This window comes from Nipponia nippon, unplaced genomic scaffold (assembly GCF_047370975.1).
Source record: "Nipponia nippon isolate SJK-2023a ecotype South Korea unplaced genomic scaffold, ASM4737097v1 scaffold_13, whole genome shotgun sequence".
In the NCBI taxonomy this organism is placed as follows: Eukaryota; Metazoa; Chordata; class Aves; order Pelecaniformes; family Threskiornithidae; genus Nipponia; species Nipponia nippon.
In genome coordinates, this window is record NW_028262324.1 from 15,096,471 (window position 1) to 15,117,783 (window position 21,313).

Consider the following 21,313-nt stretch of genomic DNA (forward strand, 5'->3'; position numbering starts at 1 on the left):
CGTTTGGGCTGCCCAAATCCTGTTCTGGCTTGCTCATGGAAGGGCGTTATATTATCAATTTTCATGATTTTGCCCAATCCACATCTCACCATTGCAATATTAAAACAACTACGCAGTTTCTTCCATGCAGAAAGCTCCAGCCTTGGAGCAATGTGGGTGAGGTCAGCAGCAAAAGCACCAGCTATTGAGCCTTGCATGAAGAGCTGAACGATGCTCAAGCAGCATCTACAGGTAGGTTAGTCCGTGGCAATGTTGTCGCACTCCCGGTGATTTCAACCCTGTGATTTACCTTCTGTGAGTGAGGAAGCTCCCGTTGGCGTGGCCAGAGCCATCGCAGCCTGGGGTAGGGCAGGTTGGGCCTTCGTTCTTCAACGACTTCCAGGAAAACGAGGAGCCGTTGAGCGATCCTTCCTTCTGCCTGCGGGCTGCGAGAGGGCACCCTGATGCGCTCCGGTGAGAGGCATATTTGCCGCTGATGTGTCCGAGCCCAACACAGCCAGGAACTGGACACCTGGGCACAGGGAATTACCAACAATTACAGCACGGGAATGAAGAGGGACATAAGGAAATTAGGGATAAGCAGGAACAAGGAAGCCTGGGAAGAGAGCGTTGGCATTTAGGGATCTCCTCTGGACTTTACGGGGTAGATGCTCAGTTGATGGAAATGGCAGATGGGAAATAAAGAGCTATGGCTGCCCCTTCAAAAGAGCCAAAGAGAACGAAGGTAAATCCTGCAAGAGGGAAAGCCTGCGGAGGTCACATCGCACTCACAGTTGCAGCAAAAGCAGGTCCCAGTGGTGTCCCAAACTATGTGTTTCGTGCCTCATTGAGGGCAAAGGCAGCAGGCAGGGCTGCCTGATGTGGGATCCCGACGTTACCCCAAGGCTGACACGCTTGCACCGAACCACCACACATTTACAGCCGGCTCTGCCCGGTGTTGCTGCTGAGGAGCCCAGGGTCATCAGGTTTATCACCCTACACTAGCATGGTCAACGCAATCTAGGAGCACTGCCTGTGCCCACGGGAATGCAATGCTTCCCCGTGAACCAGTCCCTGACCTGGCAGCCGGTCAGGCTGCAACCTGTGCACCGAAAAGCTGCAAACCTGCTCCTGCAAGGAGGGTGTCCAAGGGGTTTCTGAGCCCGTACCCCATCAGACAGGACAAATAAACCCTGCAGCACCACTCAGCCTGCAGCCGCAGCACAGCTTCGCTTGCCTCCTCCTCCTCCGGGTTCACATTCCGCAGCTACCAAGAGATCAACCTGTGCTCGCAAGGGGGTAAAAGTGGGAATTACCGTCAAGGCAGCACATGAGCCCTCCCATCCCCGTGCTTCTGCCACCGTTTACGGCCAGTTAAAGCACACAGGAGCTGCAAGTGGCATCATGGAAGCACTGACAGAACTTGTGCTAATTGCCAAGAGGATGAGCGCCTCTCTAAAAGGCACCTCTTTCCTCCCGGCTCGCAAACTCCCCGCCTAATGGCAGGCTCACTAAATTCAGCCATTCGACAAAGCACGGTGTATCTGTTAAGGTTTCTGCTCTGGTTTGCATTTGTTTAAAGATGCTAGTCAATTATAAATACAGTTAAAAGTTTATTACTCAAGGGAGGTTACTCTAAAAAAGGAGGGGTGGGAGGAAAAGTAGATAAGAAATGGCAAAAATAACCCCGTGTCCTCAGTTTGAGAGCAATTAGGGACTTAAGTTTCCCCAGCAAAATATCCGCTGAGCTGCTCCTGAAAATTGCAAGCTGCATTTCACCGCAGAAATGATTACCCTGATTGTTTATATTTCATACAAAAGGGAGATGACAGCAGAAGGGGGGAGCGGTACACCCAGCCTTTTCCCAAGATAATTTGAAAAATGCTGATCTCGATTTTAATCAGCTGCAAATGCAGCACAATTCACTTATAATATCCCTGCCAGCAGGATCCTCAGTAAATTCATAACATCATTGCTTTTATATGATCACGAGCAAATTACTGAATCCTCAGGAGGAAAAGGAGAGGGGGAAAAAAAAGAGTGAGAGAGAAAGAGACAAACCCCAGCGTTTAGTATGCAGCCGTTACAGCCCAACCGTTACATATTTTATGCTGTTAATTTAACTTTCATTACATGTTCATTGTTAAAAAATAAACCAGAGCCTTATTGTGCAAAACAGCTGGCTTGGACATTTTTTTATTTTTTTTATTATTATTATTATTATTATTATTTAACGGAAGCACCAGTAGCGTTTGATCAATTAGGCCGTGGATGCTTCCGTTTTATGCCAGGGCTGGGCTGAAGGTTGAGGTGATCTGTTCAATCACGTCTGTAGCAAATTACTTGAAGGATGAACAGCAAAAACAACAGGGACTAAATGACTTTCTCCTCGGTGGCAATGTGCAAAACTCGGCCGGGTTCCAAGTGGCGCTCGGTGCAGACGGAGGAGGATTTAGAGCCAAAGCTCCTTAATGCAACCCTGCGCCAGGCGCACCTTGCTGCGGGAGGCAGAGCACGAGCTTGCCAAGGGCTAGGGGATGGCGGCAGCGACGGGATCGTTGTACCGTGTTGTTTTGCACGTCTTGGAGGAGCTTCTGCTCCTCCTTGACGTACTGGAGGAGTGGGGGCTGCTGCTTGAACCATGGGACACCATTGGGGAATGCCTTCATGCCCTCATGCCACGGTGACCCCATGTCCACCCGGCACTGCCTGCACCCGCACCCGCAGTCCCGCTGCCGACGGAGCAGCAGAGCCACAGCCAGCCCCCGGATGGCACCAGCTTTCTAGGAGTCAGAAAATCCCAGCTCTGCTGACGCTCCAACCCCATTTCTTGCCACTTTAGCTTCCCAGCATTTGCACCTTCAGGGTGGACTAGGAAAGACCCAGCCCCTGGTGAGGATGCCAGGGGGGACCATCGTTCTGCTGGGGGTGCCCTGCCAGCTCACCCCCTGTTCCTGTACACGCACCAGCTGCACCCTAACAAAACAGCCCTGTAAAAGCTCCTTTCTCCTGGCACTGGGAAGCAATCTCTTTGCAGAGAAACCACACTGGGGGAGCCGCTTGGCACGTCCCCGACCAGTCCTAGCCTCGAATGGGGCAGACAAGGATGATCAAAGCCCTGGCTTTCCCAGCCCCGCAGGGCACATGTCCCTGGGGAGAACGCGGAGAGGGGCGACCTCCCAACCGGGGGCCTCCGACTGCAGTAAAAGAAGCAAATGTGCCACAGCCGACAGTTGCATGACAGCGTTTGCTGCTTGTCCTTTCCTTCGCTGTGTCACTGGTTAATGGCACAGCATTACAATGCCACCAGCAATTTAGTGTATTTGAGCCAAAAAAGGATTTTTTCCCACAGATTCTCGACTAGGTGGCTTAATTTTTAATAAACTCCGCTAACTCCTGCTAATCATCACACGGCTCATTTAACTGGGAGGCTTTCCTTCCTGTAGACTGAGGAGTAAGAACTGAGCAGATGGCTCAAATATCATCTCTTTCTTAAAGGTCCTTCCCCCAGCTTGCACATCCCAGTTTCCCGCAGCCCCCATGGGGCTCTTCCACACCCACCGGTTCCCGCTCCGGCTCAGCCTCTGCTCCAGGGCAAAGCCGGGGTACATAGAGGTTTTCACCTTCTGCAAGGGCAAGACCTGCCCTAGGGCTAAAATACGGAAAAAAAGATGCATTTGGAGACAGTCTGCTGAGCCAAAGGGGTTTGGCCAGACATGCCAGCATTTGTGGGCATCCAGAAACTCTTGGAGGGGGTTGATAAGTTTTTCCATGTTTCTTTTTAGCCCCTTCCACCTGCACTTGCTGGGTGAGTGGACAAGCTCCAGAAAGGCTGGGGATGCTCTGGGTTAACAAAAACTAGGATGCTGGGGTCAGTGCTGGCCCCAGCCCTGCTGCAAAGGCTTTGATGTCCCGTAGCTGTGTGAGGGGTCGAGGCGCAGACCCCGAACCTCACGTCAGGGCCTGGACGCCGAGCCTGTGATGCTTGGGCTTGGTAAAAGTCAGGACAAATGGATTTCACAGCAAATCAAAGCTCCTGAGGCAGACTGAGATTTAAAATCTCTGTCCCCAGTAGTAATAAACCCCCTGGGATGTTTTGAAAAATTCAGCCCGAGGCAGCAGAGAAAGGCTTTTTCTGTTCGCTTTGAATATTCAGCCGTGGCAAAGACTCTACCAAACGTGCCTTATTCGGGGTTACTGCATCCTGACCCGACTCAGTTCCTATTTCTACCACGTTCCTGGGAGTTAAGTGAGCCCTCCAGCACCCCTCGCCTGCCCATTACTGCCTGAAAACCTGCAACGTTTTGCTTGGCTGTGGGGTTTTACCCTCATTTACAGCACTGGTGTTTTTTTTAGGATTATATAAAGCCCAGGTAGGAGAGGAACTAGTCATGCCCTACCAGCCTACCTTTCACATCTGCAAAAACAAATACGAAAAAAATACGTTACCTCCCCGCCACCCAATTTTCCAATCAAATTTCAAAATTACACCACCATTTTTGAGATCAGGGAAAAATTCCACAGAAAGTAGCAGAAGAGCTTTGGCAGCGCCTGCTCCAGCGCAGGCAGATGATGCTGCGAGCTGCGCGAGCAAGGGAGGATGCGGGATGGATGCTGCTCTCCCGCATAAATCTGTGCGAGGCAAAGGGGATCGAGCCAGAGGGTCTGCTCAGGAGTTTTCTCCAGACTTACTTCATCAGCTCTGGGTCTTCTTTGTCATCCTTTGTCGGGGTGATCTTGATCCCACTTTTCTTGGCACGAGGGCAGCCTGACAGACTGTGGTTAAAAAGAGAAGAAAGGCCTGTCTCACTGGCAGAATCACTGCATTTGCTATTCCCCCGCTTCAGTCATCTTTCCCTTGAATTTCACACAGTGTTTTTGATCTCTCTCGTTTTGCAGCTTCACATCACGAGGAGAAGTCAGGAGAAAAAAAAAATAAAAAATTGAGGGAGATGGACAGTAATTAATGGTGTCTAGATAAGAAGATATCTGCTAACAGCCTGCGATGTTTAATGGAATTGTTGAAACAGAAGGCTCAGATCTCTGCTATTAATGCTCTAAAGTGATAATAGAAGTCATAAATAGGTAGCATTATTAACAGGAACATTGCATCAGCTAAAATCTGACCCTTTGTCTTTTATTCTGTTGAAGGGAGCTTCTAATCAGATGCTGGAAACATCAAAAAAAAAAAAAAAGATAAGTCAGATTAAAGAGATGAAAATAGGCTTCAGTTGTCAGTAACATTAATGTTTTATTCAGAACTTTACAACTCTGCCCACTGCAGGGAAAAAAAAAAACAGAAAGAGGCTACAGAGAAAATAATTTAAGGGAGATCTTACCTTCTATGCGATGCATAATTTCCTGTTATGTGACCAGAGCCATCACAACCAGGAGTAGGGCACCTGCGGAGGAAAGGGATGCTCAGATTAGCCTGGGGATCCGAGCAGGGGACCGGCGCTTTGCAACAGCTCATTTCAAAGAGAAATCTAGGGACTGTCAACACAGAAGCAGGTTTTTCTTCCTGCCCCTTCTCCCTCCCTAAGAACAAGATCTGGTCTGTAATATCCATGACACCAAAGTCAATGCATTGCTGCACGCTGTCAGCGTTGGAGAGGGACATCAGTGGGAAGAGGTGGGGATGCTGGGAGAGCAGCAGGTAGCTGCTCTCCAGCGGAGGGATGTGAGTCCCAGCCTCTGTCCTCACCCTCATGAAGGGGACAGCTCAGGAGATGATAACAAAGGAGCCAAAAAGAGACCTCCAGGACAACATCCGTCTTCCTGAGGAAGACGTAAAGAGATGGCATCCAGGGCTATTGGGCTGGATGCAAGCATAGACAAGAAACGAGAAAAGTAGCCTACAACTCTGGACAACTTGGCCATTGAGCTTTATCCTCCAGGGCCACCTCGGCCAACACGAAGGGGAAGCCCAACAGAAGGTCTCAGCTCAGTTCTAGGTGATTTGGCGGGGGCTAGTCTCACCGAGGGCAAACAGAAACCGTTTGATGCCTCTGATGGAACTAATGAAGGAATAGGAGCAAAAAGGTTAGGTTAACCTCAGGTCTCCTCCCTCCCTAACACCATGGGCAAGGGACAGAGGGGTCTGCAAGGGGATAGCTGCCTGCAGGGCCTTGGGCTGGGGATCACCATGTCACCACACACGGTGCACCAGCAGCTTTTGGTGCTTCAGTACAAAATCTGCACCTTGGTCCTCAGCCACTGCCATTACAAAGGGGTCTTTGAAGATGCAGCCATGATCACGAGTTTGAAGGTAAGCATCCAGCACTCCGGGACATGATGGAAAGCAAAGCCTGAAGAATAGTTCTGTGGTCACACAAACCTGCACAAAGGCTAGCAGGGGCTGCGAGCCCTGCTGAGCGGCAGTGAAGATAATGGCACGAGTTAAGCACTGCATTGTTAAGGGCGCAGAAGCGAGAAAGGTGAGGCGATATGGAGTACCACGAGCACAAAGATCTGCTCCAAATGCTGTAGGTGACACGGCAGACATAAAAGTTGTCATGGGGACAAGGAAGAGAGGTGAGGAGTGCTCGGCGAGGATGTGCACGCCAGCCTGCCAATTAGCCAGGGCTGTTTCAGTCAAGTGATTAGTACAGGGGGAGGAAATCCACAGTGCTGCTGCGGGACGAGCGGGAGGGTCTCAGCCCCTCGCTTCTGAGCCGGAGCGAGCAAAGCTCATGGGATGACCGCAGGCTTGCAGAGTGCCCTTTCTCTTTGAGAAAGGATTTTGCTGTGCCCCCACTTTCTCAATCCCCAGTTTTAAAGCCACCGGTGCCTGGTTTGGTAGCACTGGTTGTACCCCGCCGCAGAGCAGGGATCGATGTGTCTCCAGGACACCCCAGCAAACTGATGGGCAACACATGACGGTGCACGGGCAGCCCCTGAGGCCACTGCTTTTGGGAAAGCTCATGCCTGACCTAGGCAATGGTATAGTTGGGGTGCTCTGGCCCCTGAGAGTCAATGGATCAATGATTTCCACAGATGCCTTTAGTTCTGCAGCTTAGAAAACAGCCTTTGAAAAAGTCCTCTTTTTTTTTTGTTAGAAAATATCATAATTATCCTCTTTGCACCAGCTTGGAGGGAGGGTTTGGCATTTGTGAGTCATTGAAGAGTCTCCACTGGCGAAAAAAATTGGCGCCTTACCTAGGGTGGGAGAGCAGGGAACATCCTGGTCCCAGAAGGGTGACAGGGAGACTGAGTCAGGACCAAGACTCAGCCTGCCCAGACCCAGGAAAACATAAATGCACGTAGGTCCGGTGCAGTCAGAGAGGGAACACATCCAGCAGGACCCCGATGAGGGCGCAAAAACTAAAAATTCTTTAACTTATTTAGAAATTACAGGTTTAGGAGATGACTGTGACATTTCCCTGTTATACGCTGTTAAAATAGAAAGCAAAACTATTTCTTTGTTGTTCTAGCTTCAGGGTGGGATGAAATTATGAAAACACTAACACCCAACTCCTTTTGCCTTTCAGGACTTTTAAAAAAGGGAGAGAAGTGATTTGAGTTTTATTTTTAATTATCTGGAGACAAATCATACTGACAGAGACCTTTTATTGCATGTTCCAGCCTGGAGCTATTTTTTTATATCAGGGATATTAACCCCTGAAATAGAATTTATAATAGAAACACTGACATGGCCTTATCTGAAGTTGTGAAAAGTGATGACTGTGCTATCTGTAATATCTCCAGATCTTCTTCCCTTCCTCCCTTCCCTACTCCCATCCTCACCAAGACATAGAAAAAAAAGGAGTACTTGGGAAATAACATTAAAAAGCTTTGTTTTGACCAGAAGTCTCCTGTTTTATATAGTATTTTGATAAAAAGTGCTGACATCAGATGCCCAAGGCGAGCAAGGGATGCTGCACAGCCAGGCTCGGCGCAATGCTGGGTCTCAGGGACGACCCCATTTGCTTTTTCTCCGGGCCCTTACTGGAAATGGGCACTGTTCCTGAGAGCTTTTAATATCTTTAACGCTAATTGCCTGATCACTGGGCTATTCTTTAAGGCTGTTGGAGAAACACCAGTTCAGCAAAGCTCTCTTAAGAGGTTCTTTCAAAATGTATATCTTCTATAATGCATGATTAAGTGTACTTAGTGCTAATCATGCGAGTCCTTTCCCTCCACTAGCATATTCTATTAATATCAACTAATCCAGCTACTTTTTGCCCCTCTGTGATAAGGAGAAGGCAGTTAATGAACATTTTTCCTGGCACCAGCACCCGCATTGGTGGTGGGGTGCGGAGCAGTCCCAGACCCACACTGCCCTCCGGGCCACCAAAAAGGGGTTTGGGGCTTTACTGACCACCTTAATGACCAAAGGGGCTCCCACCTGACTTGACTATTCTTACCGTGGCTCCAAACATCACTGATTGCATAGAGGACACAGGACATATTTATTTTTTTTTTATGATGAGCCTGTGCAATGTGAAGTCCCCCGTGAGGTTTTACTCTCAATAGAGGCTCTTCAGTTATAGTTACGAATACCTCAGTGTCTAAATAATCCTGAAACTGGATTCAGCAAAGCAGGGAGCTCAGAGGAGAATCAGCCTCCAAAAATAGGCTGGCTCCATGGAAGTGGTGTTGGAAAAAAATTTACAATTATCTTTTCCCCAGTGATGTAGGTTGGGTGGAGGAGGTTTCAGGTCCCCCCAGTGTCTCCATCTATTTTAAATACAATTTCTGTTAAACCTTTCTTTAGGGGAGGCAACTTAAGAGAGAATTTGGGAAACCCTCTTGTGAAGAATAAGCTCCTAGTGAAAACAGGGAGTTTTGGGAAGACAGCAGCAAAGATGAAAACAGGATTCAGAGGAAGATATTTGCATGAAAATGTGAAGACTGGGTTCCTCCCATCAGGAGCAGCAATGGGAACAATGAAATTCATGTGCCTGTGAGCCCTTTGCCACTGGCTCAGGATCCGGCCTCACCAAGCGTTTGCTTGCTCCCTCTTTCATTCCCTTGCAAATCAAACTCCCATGGAAATGAATAGGAAGCTCTGTCACTGCATCCCAAACAACCCCTAAAATTTAGCATAAAATGAGCAACCCAGGTTCTCCAAAACGGTTGGCTTCTTTTCGCTATGTCCTGGTGGTGTTTTCCCAGCTGTGTCTCTACCCCAAAATAAAGCATGTGCCTTTATCTAGGCTTTGGATTATTTGAGAGCCATACAAAAATGCTGAATGAAAAGGGTTATGGCACAAACTAGGGAAACAAGAGCTTGGGAAAAGACGCCAAATGAAAAAGAAAATAGCATGTGTCTACAGTGCCCAAAGGAAACCTGCCAGGAGTCCAGGTTATTTCTGATTGCTGCTGTGATCCCCCCTTCCCAAAATAAGCCTTGCTCCATGATGCTGACTCTTCCCAACGCGGCAGCTGGAGGCTGGGCTCCACCAGAGCTCCTCGCAGGTGGAGTTTGATCGGCTTTTTGAAAGGAGAAGGGAGGGGATGGAAAAGCAAAAGCAGAGCAAGAGGAGGGGGGGCAGGGAGGGGGAAGAGAGAAAAAAGGGTGGAAAAAAAAGAAAAAAAAAAGGAGTTCCAAGTTGAGCGCAAACATACTTGAGGTCAGCAGAGTGGGCAGCCATGAGGTTTCTGAGGCTCTTGTCAGCAAGAGGACAACCAGAAAGGCTGAAAGAGAAGAGATGGAATATCTGGATAAGCAAAAAAAAAAAAAAAAAAAAAAAAAGGAAAAAAGGAAAAAGAAAAAGGGCCAGGGAGGGGGAGGGAGAGGGGCAACAGAAGGTGGGGAGGAAACAGAACCAAACTATCCACATGGTCAAAAAATATACTAAAAGAAAAAAAAAAGTTGTCTTCAGAGTCTGAACCATGAGAAGAAGGTCAACCCACCTGCGGTGAGAGGCATAGTTTCCCGTTATGTGTCCGCTGCCATCACAGCCTGGGGTTGGGCAACTGGGCAACAACAAGAACGAGTGTAAGTGCTGGAAAGGCAGGAATTCACCCGAGAGCCCCGGATCTGCAAAACCAGCCGAGCCCTCCTCAGGGTCCATCTGTGGAGGGGCTCAGCCTGGCCCCGCAGCCAGACCCCTTACGCTGGCTCCTTCCATCGGACCTCGCTGTGTGTTCATATGTTTGCATGCAAATAAACCAGCTGTTTCCCTTTCAGCTCCCCTTCCTCCCTTTTCTGTTCCCAAAAGATCGCAAGGATGCTGAAAAAAATTTGAAAAAAATTGAAAAAATTTGTAGCAAATGTGAAGTGTTCAAAATACTTAGTTGCTTGGTTTGCTCGGTGCGAGTGGAAAACTTAAAGCAGCCTGTTGGGTGGCATGAACACCAGTGCCTTGGTGCTGCCAGTTTGGGTGATTTCTGCAATACTGAAGCTCTGGCTGCAAGAATCAACTTATTCCCTGGAAGTGTCAGATTTCAGCTTTCTTAAATGATTTTTTTTTCAGCCCCTACAGCTGCAAAGAAAAGCTTGAAAATACTGTTCACTCCAGAAAGGGAATAAAAGTAACCCCTGACTCGTGTGCCTGGGCGCTCCTAAATTGAGGAGAGGCAGAAGCTGCCGCATGCCACCTACTGCCTTTGCCGGGCTGCGTTTCCCACCCACCCCTCTCCACTGCCTCCCCAGAGAATTGCACTTGCACGGGCAATGGGAAAAGGTGTCATCCCTTCTCCGTGTCCAGGGAATAAAATCCAGCTTGTGCATGAGCAGTGAGGCTCTGGCACAGTCGTGCCCTGCCTGCCCGAGGCCAGGGGGTACGTGAGAGAGCAGGGATGTCCTGGGACAGCACGGGCATGTCCTGGGACAGTTTGGCATGGCAGGTTGAGTCTTGGGGATACAGCTATTCCCTGCTCACCCTTGAGTCCTTTTCACAGCCACAACACCTACACGAACACAGTGAGCCCTAGAGCCAGCACTGATATGAAGATGTTTGAGCAGCAGTATTGCTACGTGGTACCCAGTCGTGTGCCAACAGCAGGGCAGCAAGAAGACAGAGGTGTCGAGCACCTTCACAGCAGTTGCGATCAGTGCCTGGACATGGCCCAAGAACTGCACCCAGGCACAGAGCATCAAACAGCCACGGAGGGCAAGTCTGCTCCTGACTTAACTACAACTAATTCATTACAGCCCTTGGGCCAGAAAGGAACAAGGATGCTAAATGGGGAGAGAAGGCTCAGGGCTGCCCACAACACCATTTATTTATTCCAGGGCTGTTTCCATTTAGGAAATTTCTCTACTCTCATGATACAATTATAGCACAGGAGGACTTCAGGGCTCTACCTCAGAAATTGCTATTCACATTGCTGCTGGGTTTTCACAAAGCCTTTAGAGCTTGCGTAGCTGATCTGTGCTTTGCTCATTTAGGGAAGATGCTGCTGCTGCTCTGCCTGCATGGATCTCCTCCCTGCCTGTCTTCTCCCTTAGCCTCCTGCTTGCATAGCCAAATAACGAGCTACATTGTATAAGGTCAGCAAAACCATGCCTGCCAACTCTTCCCTGTTTAACATATGGGAAGGTCAGATGCACAGGAAAGAGGCCCAAGCACAGCAGATCTGCTGGGATGCCTAGGAGGTGAGACCTCCCCATCGCAACCTGCAGACTGATCCCGACCTGCCATTAGATCAGAGCCAGGTCCAAGCTGCAGCATTTGGGTCAGGCTCTAAACATTAACCATTAATTTGGGGGATCAGTGTGGATGCAGAGCAATACTCCACCTAATAGAATAGACCTGGGTCTATATTTCCACTCACCCAATGCCATGAATACACAGATGTGAGTCTGGTTAAGATCTCTCTCCAATGTAAGATGCAACCTTGCTGTAGCCCTGGTTCACGTTTTGTGGCCCTGCGGTATCATGGTGATGGGACTCATTGCGCTATGTTAAACAGCCAACAAGTCCTGCCTTCCCAACAAAGCACTTTGCAGTGCAACACCCCCATTGAGAAGGTACTGAGATCCCTTGGGTGCTCTTGGCTCCACAGCATCACGCAGTGTCCCAAAACGAGGGGGCAGGAGATTGGACAGGCTCCATCACTGTGCCAGAAACACTCTTGCAGGAAAACCCCAGGGTAAACAGGCCCTGCAAGGAGGTTTCCACATCCACATCCATGAATCCTGAGAGCACCAAGCTCCCCAGAAAGATCCCTTCATCACTGCAGAGTTTCAAGGCCATATGCCCCATTGATCAGCAGTTGTATGAGGATAGGGTTTCTCTTTGAGCTTTCATTTGAACTGCTTAAATGAGATAAGACCAATCACAGTAAGAAAGGGAACTACCCTTCTAATTTTTAAAATGTATTTCCTAACAAATTTTGTCTCCTACCAGCCTGGCTGTCCTGTGTACATATTTTATACATTTTGGAGGAAAAGACAAGAAGGCAGGACTTACGTGAGCAGCTCTTTCTTGATGTCCTTGGAGAGGAATTTAAGCTTGAAGTTGGTTAAAGTAACTTCCCCTGGGTATTTTCGTTCTTCAAAGTTTTCCTCCGATACTTCTTGCTCATCAGCTTCCGAGGAGGCAAAAGAGTGGGCAGCAGGCTCTGACTGCAAGAAAACAGCCAGAAAAAGCGGTTGTAGGGGTGGTAATTGATGCTGAGCTGTGGTGGGAAAGGATCCCAGGTTCATCCCAGTTACTGCAGCATTACCAACACTCCTGAGACCTTTGCAGGCACCTTCGAGTACCCAAACCAGAGGTCAAATCGTCTGCAATTTCCCCTTTTTATAGGAGAAATGTGTAAAATACATCTGAACAGGAATTTACACCTGGCTCTCCCAAGGTCTTGAAGGGATGAAGATCAGTGCAATCCCCCCATACTCATCCTCAGCAACACCTGCCTCCCCAGGGGCAGAGAAGCAGTGTGCTGCTTCCAAGACCAAGATGCTCACCCCAGCCAGGAGGTAATGGCTGGGCTCCCCCACCTGCAAGGATTAATGTTAAGTGGCACGCAGCGCCATATCTGCTAATGGCAGATATAAATCATCCTGAGGAACGCCACCAGGAGCACCACTAGTGCAAATGAGCTGAAAGGATTTATAACAAAGAAAGCACTGCAGACGCAGGACAACGCAAGTGGTGGGTTCTTCCTTGGCAAGAGCACCCCAACAGATCCAACAGCATCTGCCTCCTGCCTGATTGTCCGCAGCTGATGTCTGGTAGCAGTGACGAAGCTAATAATACTTCTCTCCTAGGCTTAAAGGGCAAACTAGGGGTTCTGGGAGAAAGTAGGACAACTGTGCAAGCAAACATGGCATTCAGTCCCCCGTGAGGTGTTATTTAAGCATCAAGTCACTACTCACCTCTTCTGGCTCCTCTTCCCGCTGACGGTTTGGTTTTGTGTAGTCTATGGGCCCATCCCATTCATCCTGGCGGGAGGTCTGGCTGGACTGGGGGGAGGTCATGGTGCTGCTCGTGGCACTGGTGCTGTTTTGGCGCTGGGACACATCTGGGGACTTCATGCTGGGACTACTGCTGCAGCTGCTGCTGCTGGGAAAGGTGCTCTCCCGTTTGCGGTGCTTGTTCATACTCAAGTCCAGAGTCCCATTTTCATCCACCTCAATGTCCATGGACTGAAAGGTTGGAAACATGCCCAACGTTAGCAGCTGCCAGCAAAGGGGCAGGTTATCCATGTCCTGTCCTCTCCACAGTCAGTTAGAAGGAACTGCAGAGAAGGGGTGCTCTTCCATAAATATTTTCAGAAACGTGCCATGCAAATGCACTCCTCTGCTATCAGCAACATGGCATTTTGACTCAGTTGCTTGAACACAGGCATCGAGTGCCATTTAAGATGCCCCATAGCATCCAAGACATCTGCCCAAGGCTGGGGGTGCAACATGGGACTTCTGGAAAACCTGCGTTCCTCTGAAAAATAGCTGGAGGTCAGCCTGGATGCAACGGGGGAATCTCAAATGGCATCAGAAAGAGACCAGTGAGCAACTGAAACCAGCCCTGAGACTCTGCTTGGGAGCGATGCTCGGCTCAGATGGGTAACCTGAACCATGATGCATCTCCATAACACACTAAGGGCCAAGATTACCTTCTCCAAACTGCATCACCCAAAGCAGGGAGCAAAAGGGTGATGTGTGATGTCTCTGCATTCCCTCTATATTTAAAGATTAAAATGAAAGGAAGGGTAAAAAAAGGTATTTCTCCCATCCCAAACGTCAAGTTTTAACCCACTCGGCTGCGCGGTGGTGTGGTGGTCCCTGGGCATGCTCGGCTCACCTTGCTGGGGGCCTCTTGTTGCTTCGTGCTGAGATTCTCTGGCATTTCCCAGCAGCGGGTGGAGAGGTTGAGGATGGCAGTGGCAGCCATGTGCGCAGCCTCGGCGTCGTGGGAGTAGTCGAAGCCTGTGGAGGAAGATGAAGTGCTCTTCACGTAACTGCTGGAGGGGCTGTGGCTGGGGGAAGAGGCCTTTGGAAAAGGTTTGGCTGGAATAAAAAGAGAAGGAACAACCCAAGGTTAATGTATAACCAGCACAGGCAGCGGTGAGAGGTTAAGTCAGCCTGACACAGCTAATGTTTTAGCAGTTCCAGTGGCAACCTGTGGTTATTATCAAGCCACGAGCTATTTCGTTGCTGGGGATGTGCAATAGGAGCAGTGCTGGCTGCGACGTGGGCAATGGTCTCTCGGTGTGAAAACTTAATTCATTAACTGACTCTGCCATCCAGTCCCCAAAACATGAGTGCTTTACTTCATTAAAGCTGATCCTCGGTGGAAGGAGTTAAAGGAGAAAACTTAGAGAAGCTCCCTGGCTCTTTTTTTGTTGTTCATAACTTATCTGCAGAGCTGACTTACGGGAAGATTTCTTGTAGCACGTTTGAAAACTTACAATTTAAAAAATTACATTAATAGCAAAACCATGGCCATGAAATACGAGCTTCCGATGATGACACCAGTGAAATATGGATTTTTCTGACAGCTGACATATCATTTAAATATGCCTGAATAACAGGATTTATTACACAGCCACACGCGGCCACGACACCACGCTGTTACTGTATGTCATAGTGCGCAGCAGTGACATCCTGGAGATGCAATTTCTCTTTACACCCTATGAAATGAAACTGAGTATTTCCCAGGGTTAACCTACAATAAAACTTGCCCTAGTCTTGAACCTGGATCCATTTAGGAGGGCCAGGACCCACACACAGTCCCTCTGAAGTCAGTAGTTTCAGTGCAAACAGGGGACCAGCTGATTTTCAACACTCACAGGATTGTATGCTGAATCAATTAGCAAAATCTTCATAATTCTTAATTCATTTCACTATGCCCTTTCTGGGGGAAACATCCCCCCCCTTCAGTGGGAGTCTCACCCGGGGAAGACTCGTAAGCTTTGGCCCAACGACGGCAAAGCAGCAAGACAACCTTGGTTGATGTGGCTACAGAGCAAAGCGATTTCATTATTCCCATTACAAACTTGTAATATAAGACACTATAAAATGCTAATCTTCCTGAGGACTGCTTTCTTCTTCCTTGTGTGCGTATATAATGCATATTGACATTAATGGGAGTTATGCACACACATGCAGTGGAATATAAATCCCTCTGGATGAAGATCTCTTTAAAATAAGTTCTCAGTGAAAGGAACAGATTTCCCTGCTATGATTGGCAATCATATTCATCTTGTCGCTTTGATTAACTCATTGGAGGTTTGCCCAAATGGTTATTCTTGTGTATGGCTGCTTGTTTTCGAGTCCAGTTTAATCCATGCCTTTGCGGCGGGGTGTGGGTATTTGCCAGCCCAACTCGACAATATCCAGGATCGTGAGATGCCAATTTCAATTTCACACCGTAGGCTCAGCGATGCTTTTCCATTTCATAAGTATTTCTACCATTAATAGACTCGCAATCAGCAAATTAGTAAAATAAGTGATGAGAAAAAATAGAAAGGATTATCCTAGTGGGTCTGCTGGAATTATTTTTGTCGGTACAATTACCCTGAAAATTCTTTGCTAATATTGCAAATAACACAATCTATTCAGCAAGAGAATCACTTGTGCTGGGAAACAAATTACTTTTCCATCAGCCCTAACCCAGGATGACAGTGGCAGTTGTGCTCTCTGGCCTCCATCCAATTTCATTGTCTGATCCTTTACAGATTTAGTACTGTAATAAAGGGCGCTTCCATTGTAGTGCAACAACCGGGATGCTTTCAAGTACGAGCACTTTTTAGAGAGCAGCTGCATCAGGATTAAACAGGATTGTGGAAGTGGGATTAGCCAGACAGAAAGCCCTCTTGAGGCTGCTGACTTCTGCAAACTGGGCTCCTAAATCTTTTTTTTTTTTTTTTTTTTTCCTCAAAAAGATGTCTTCAGGTACACGCTTGGTATCAAAGGGAAGGAGGAGGTTTAACATCAGTCTGCGGCAGGCTGGCTCCCCATGCATCTTCCCTCCTGCTCCTGACAGCCCAGCCCCTGAGGGTTTATTTAACCATTTCATTTTCACCCACACTTTCCTTGCACAGTGTTGGAACCAGTGCAAGGTCCTCGGTACAGAGCAGAGGTGGGTGGCTACAACAGGAAAGAGCTGGGAGATAGGAGGTGGGTGATCGATAGGTAGCAGAGTTGGAGAGCAGAGCACAGCAGAGAAGACAAATGGGTGGAGTGGGTCATATATAAGATGGAAGAGAAGAAAACTATCATCCATTTAGCTAGATGAGGAAAGACAGATCAATAGATATGAACTGCAAAGCAGCAGAGACGGACTGAGGACAACTGTGTAACTTATCCCACCTAGAGACATCGCTCAGATTAATGTTCCCACCAATTCTTCCCAAAGCCAAAGCGACTCTCCCCCAAGCAAAGCTTTACCGGCAGCCATGGGCTCCTCTCTCCACCATGTACATGCCACAGCACCCATCTTAGCTTCCCCATCCCCATTTCTCCCCCTGCTTCACAGCAGCAGGAGGGATCCAGCAACTCAGCCCCACATCTCCCATCACCCCAAACCCACGATCCCAAGAGCCTCACGACACGCTGAGCAAGGCAAAAAATGCAAAAACCAGCCCATCCCTGCTCCCAACTTACATTTAAAGGCTTTAGGTGAGGTTTCGCTAGTCTGAATCTTTGGGGCAAGCATGCGTTTGCCAAAAACCTGAGCATCAAAACTTGCATAATCGAAGGTGACCTTGGAGTACTTCTCCAGCTCCTTGGCCAGGTTGGCCCGGGGGGTTGCTGGGACCATGTTGGGCCGGTAGCTTCCATACTGAGGGATCTCCAGTTGCTTCACAAAGCACATAGGCCTGAGGATGAAACAACGAGCAACAGTGATTTCTCTTTTCCTCAATGAGATGGTTGTTGGGAGGGGACCGGATACGATGGGGACACGTAGCTGCACCTTGTCCCCCAGGGGTTACTGGGGAAGAGGAGGCAGTGACAGCCCTTTTGCTGTCCCTCAGCAAGTCTGCAGCTGCTTTGGGTCTCTTAGATTTCTTTTTTATTTTTTCCCATTTTTTTCCTTTTTTTTTTTTTTCTTTTTCTCTTTTTAGGCAAAACACCGAGGTGTTGAGCTCACACAAAACAATATTCTTGCAGGCTGCTGTGGTGTGGCAGCACTTTTCCAGCGGCAGTAAAAACTTGGGCATCACTCACCTATGGGACCCATGACACAGGATGGCACACGAAGGCGTGAGGACCCCAGTTTAGCTCCATTCCCTGCTGCGGATTCATTGCAAAAGCACCAGGGCCTTTCCCCTGCCTGCAGAGTCCCTCTTAAAGACCCGCTTCTGCTGGGCTGCCTATCATGAATCAATTTGTCTTGCATATAAATTGTATATAAATGGCCTATTGTTATTCTCCTTCCCGTGACCTCTTTCCACCAGCGAGTCCTCGGAGCGGGAGCTCCTTGGAGCATGGACTGTCCTCGTGATGCGCTCGGAGCGCTCTGCGCCCGGCGCAGGCTCCGCTGCAAATAAATAAGTAATCGCCCTAAATGGCCTTTCCAAAGCACCGAGTGCTGGTGCACCGGGGTGCTCAGCAGTCCTGGGGAGCAAATAAAGAAATTAATCAGACCCCGATGCCTTTGTGGGAGTGCTGCTCAGGGCTCGTACTGTGGTTTTTATCCTGCTCTCGTTCCAAAATAACTAACCATATTACAATCCATCTGTAGCCTCATGAATCACATCAGCTATGGAAGCCAGGATCTATCAGGGACACCCTTAATGTGAGACAGCCCTTTCTCCTGGGAAGATAGAGATGGGCAAAATAACAAAATAAATGTGACTGGTTTGAAAATGAGTGGCAGGTTTCTCTCCTCTGAACCATGCGGGCTAAGGAAGAAAAGCGGGTGGACTTAGGCGAAACTGCCATTGAGTGATTTATACGTAGCCTAAATCTCCTCCTCCCCCTCCCTGAGCCCACCCTACTTATAATGCTAATATAACAGCCATCATTCTCTGGCAGTTTGCATTGCAGAGCAATCGGCACAAATGCCTTCTGCTGCACTGGTAAAACCCTTTGGCCTGTAGCCTCAGCATTAATTGATGCTACAGAAGCAATTCATTGTCCTCAATGCCCTCCCTGGGATCATCAATTAAATATCTCCCCACCTTGGCGAGACCTATGATCATAATAACAGGACTCAGCAGTATCAAGATACAGCCGGAGGGAGCCGTGACGGCTGCTCTTGTGAGCGTGGCATCGCGGGGAGGGCTGGGGCAGCGCGGTTACACGGCGCTGGGCTTCATGGTCCTGTTTACCTGAGTATCCGGTCAGAATTGGAGCTGGTCTTCGAAGGATCACCAGACTGGGTTTGTTGCTTTTCATGTGATTTGGCTAATTTTTCAGCAGCAGCAATTGGGCACCCAGATAAACTGTGGGAGTATTTTAAAAGGAGAAAAAAAAGAGAGAAGGAAACCAAGCATGAGGGATGAGCATGAAAATCTTCATTTCAGGGACCCAGAGCTGCGCTGAGCCCATGAGAAAAGTGTTTTCATTTAAAGGGTTTTTTTTTTATTATCATTATCCTAGCTTACTTTTAGTCTTGGCAAGCAGCAAAGCAGCCAAACATCAAGTACCAAATCTCTCCAGGATGAGCCCCGGAGCATCCCCAGGGCCCGGAGATGGACCAAGGAGGCAGCTCCCCCGGGCTGAGCACAGCAGAGGCAGAAGGGGACGGGCTGGTTTCTTTGAGTGGTTTTAGCAGTTAAATGGCATTTTTTATTTGTATTTATTTGGATCTTTTGCAGGGGCCGTTTGAAGGGAGCCTTCTGAGGGGCACTTGCGGGGAAACATTTGCACTTCTGATGTGCGCAGCTGCCAGCACGCTGGTGCCTGGGGGAGGTCGGGGGCTGTAATGGCTTTTGCTCAGACATGCCGTAAGTATAAGCCTGGCTCTGCCTCTTTGGGACAGCTTGGCACTTGCAGCGATTGCTCAGGGACAGTGAAAACCCCTCACAAGCAGAGCCTGCATGCTCCCAGCTGACCCAAAGCCATCACGGGCACCTTCATCACCGGAGCAGCCGAGCGAATCCCAGCCCAGCCCCGCATGAAATTCAGGGCTCCGACCCTGCCGGGTCTCAGCCCAAACCGCTATGCCCAAAGCTCACTTCATAACCCACTAACACCAGTGGATCACCTCGAGCTCACTGCAATCGCTTGCTGCCTGCACCAAACCAAGCTTCTCAATTAACCAAGCAGATTTCCCTAATTTTCCTCTAGCAGCTACAGCTACAATGAGGCATCCACCAGCTTCTTCCATGGCTGAACAAGTAACAACACAAACTTACCTCGCGCCTGCAAACACATCAATATTTACAAAGCCGTCACTTTCTGCCAATTAAGCTCAAGTGCAACGAATGGTAAATCATAAATTCATGAGCGCACCCCTGTAGCACAAGCTCATCTGGCTTTTTGGAAAGTTTCTAGCTTTTAAGTGCACCATCCCCTTGGCTTGCAGCCTTCCTGTTTGTAAAAGTGCTGGAGTTTAACCGAAGCCAGAGCATGGGGTATAATTACAGGTCCCAAAGCACAACCCTGTCTCCTCCTGCCCACATGTGGGCTGAGGTCCTACAGCAAGAGGACCTAAATTCCCAGCTCATCAATATCACAGACTAATTTCAGTCTAAATATGGTGGAAATTCCTAGAAATCCTGTTAAGTGCCACACCACCAAACACAAACATCACCCTCCAGTCAGCTGCACCAGTCACCCTCTGCTTCCCTAGTGCCAAACACCTCTTCCATGAACCCCCACCTGCATCCACCCCCACATCGTCCCACCTGCGAGCCTGGAAGGATTGCTCTGCTCTGTTGCCCAGCCAGAAATCACTGCCCCGTCTTGCTTTCTCATATTATTCTTTGTCTTAGGCTCATCCCTGCTTCGCCCATCTTAGTTGCACCATCTCTCAGTCCAAGAGTAAAGCCAAGGCTTTTGGGGATGGTTGCCCTGCTGCTATCCTTGCCCTGGCTGTTACGGAGGAGAAATCAAAGCTGGTACCTCCTGTGCGTGTTGCGGTTGCTGTTGACGTGACCCTGTCCTGTGCAGCCTGGTGTGGGGCATTTCAACACGTTCTCGTGCATCGCCAAGACTTCAGAGCGAGAAGGGGAAGGGGAGAGGGGAAGGGAAGCAAAAACAACTTGGTAAAAATCAGAGGAAGGAAAAAAAAGACAAAATCATCAAGTCTTGTACGTTGGTTTCCTAGAAATCAGGGAACATGAAATGCTGTAATTAGAATTCGTCTGTGTAGAGAAAAAAAAGATTTACAAGGCAGCAGTGCTCAGGTCAGCACTAGATTAGCATCTCTGCACACAGCTTGGGCTTTCTCTTCGTTTGCTGATTGCAGTCCGGTTTCCCCCATCCAGCCCCTCCCGCCCACCACTGTTTTGGAGCCAAGTCTCCCAATTTCAGGTACTTTTAAGTGATTGAAGTTGTATCACTGCTTTTATCCTTAGGACTAGTCTTTGTTTGATTTTTTTTTTTTTATTTTAATCTTCAGGATTATTGCTTCCTGCAGCGCTGACCTTAAAAGTAAAGAAAATAATTTGATTTGCAAGCTTTTCTAAAGCACACAGCTTGTGTTAGCTATTTATTAATATTTTTTCTTGCATTCAAGCTTGCGTGAAGATAGCTATACTTTCTCCTTGTTTCCTGCAGTTCCGTGTTTATGGCAGGTCTGCAACCTTTGAAATTACTGGTAAAGAAGGGCTCTTTTTTTTTTTTTGTCTATTATGCCATTATCCTAAACGTACAACATTGATTTTTATGTATATGCACAGGGAAAGCTATTTAGAATGCTGGTAGAGAGGTAGAAATAAAATATCTCTCTATGTATATATATATATATATATATATATATAAATCTGTTACAATGATGATAAATATTTTTTGTGGAATAGATGAATCTCGATATAGCACCTTGTGAAT

The 21,313-nt window shown here is 48.3% G+C and overlaps 1 protein-coding gene across 8 annotated transcripts in view; it reads right to left on the reverse strand.

The window, feature by feature from the left end:
• The window catches only part of MYT1 (myelin transcription factor 1), a 68,939-nt gene that overhangs the window by 6,007 nt on the left and 41,619 nt on the right, over positions 1–21,313 (reverse strand). For 6 of the 8 annotated variants that reach the window (XM_087750248.1, XM_087750246.1, XM_087750244.1 and 3 more), the window contains 11 exons: positions 20,387–20,477; positions 18,649–18,762; positions 16,979–17,193; positions 14,175–14,380; positions 13,250–13,519; positions 12,342–12,496; positions 9,838–9,900; positions 9,550–9,618; positions 5,319–5,381; positions 4,672–4,755; positions 290–511 (listed from right to left, as the gene is read on the reverse strand). In XM_087750248.1, the coding sequence (XP_087606374.1) occupies positions 290–511; positions 4,672–4,755; positions 5,319–5,381; positions 9,550–9,618; positions 9,838–9,900; positions 12,342–12,496; positions 13,250–13,519; positions 14,175–14,380; positions 16,979–17,193; positions 18,649–18,762; positions 20,387–20,477 (1,552 nt within the window). The remainder of the gene's footprint in view (positions 1–289; positions 512–4,671; positions 4,756–5,318; positions 5,382–9,549; positions 9,619–9,837; positions 9,901–12,341; positions 12,497–13,249; positions 13,520–14,174; positions 14,381–16,978; positions 17,194–18,648; positions 18,763–20,386; positions 20,478–21,313) is intronic. The other 2 variants (XM_087750247.1, XM_087750245.1) reach the window with 2 other exon arrangements.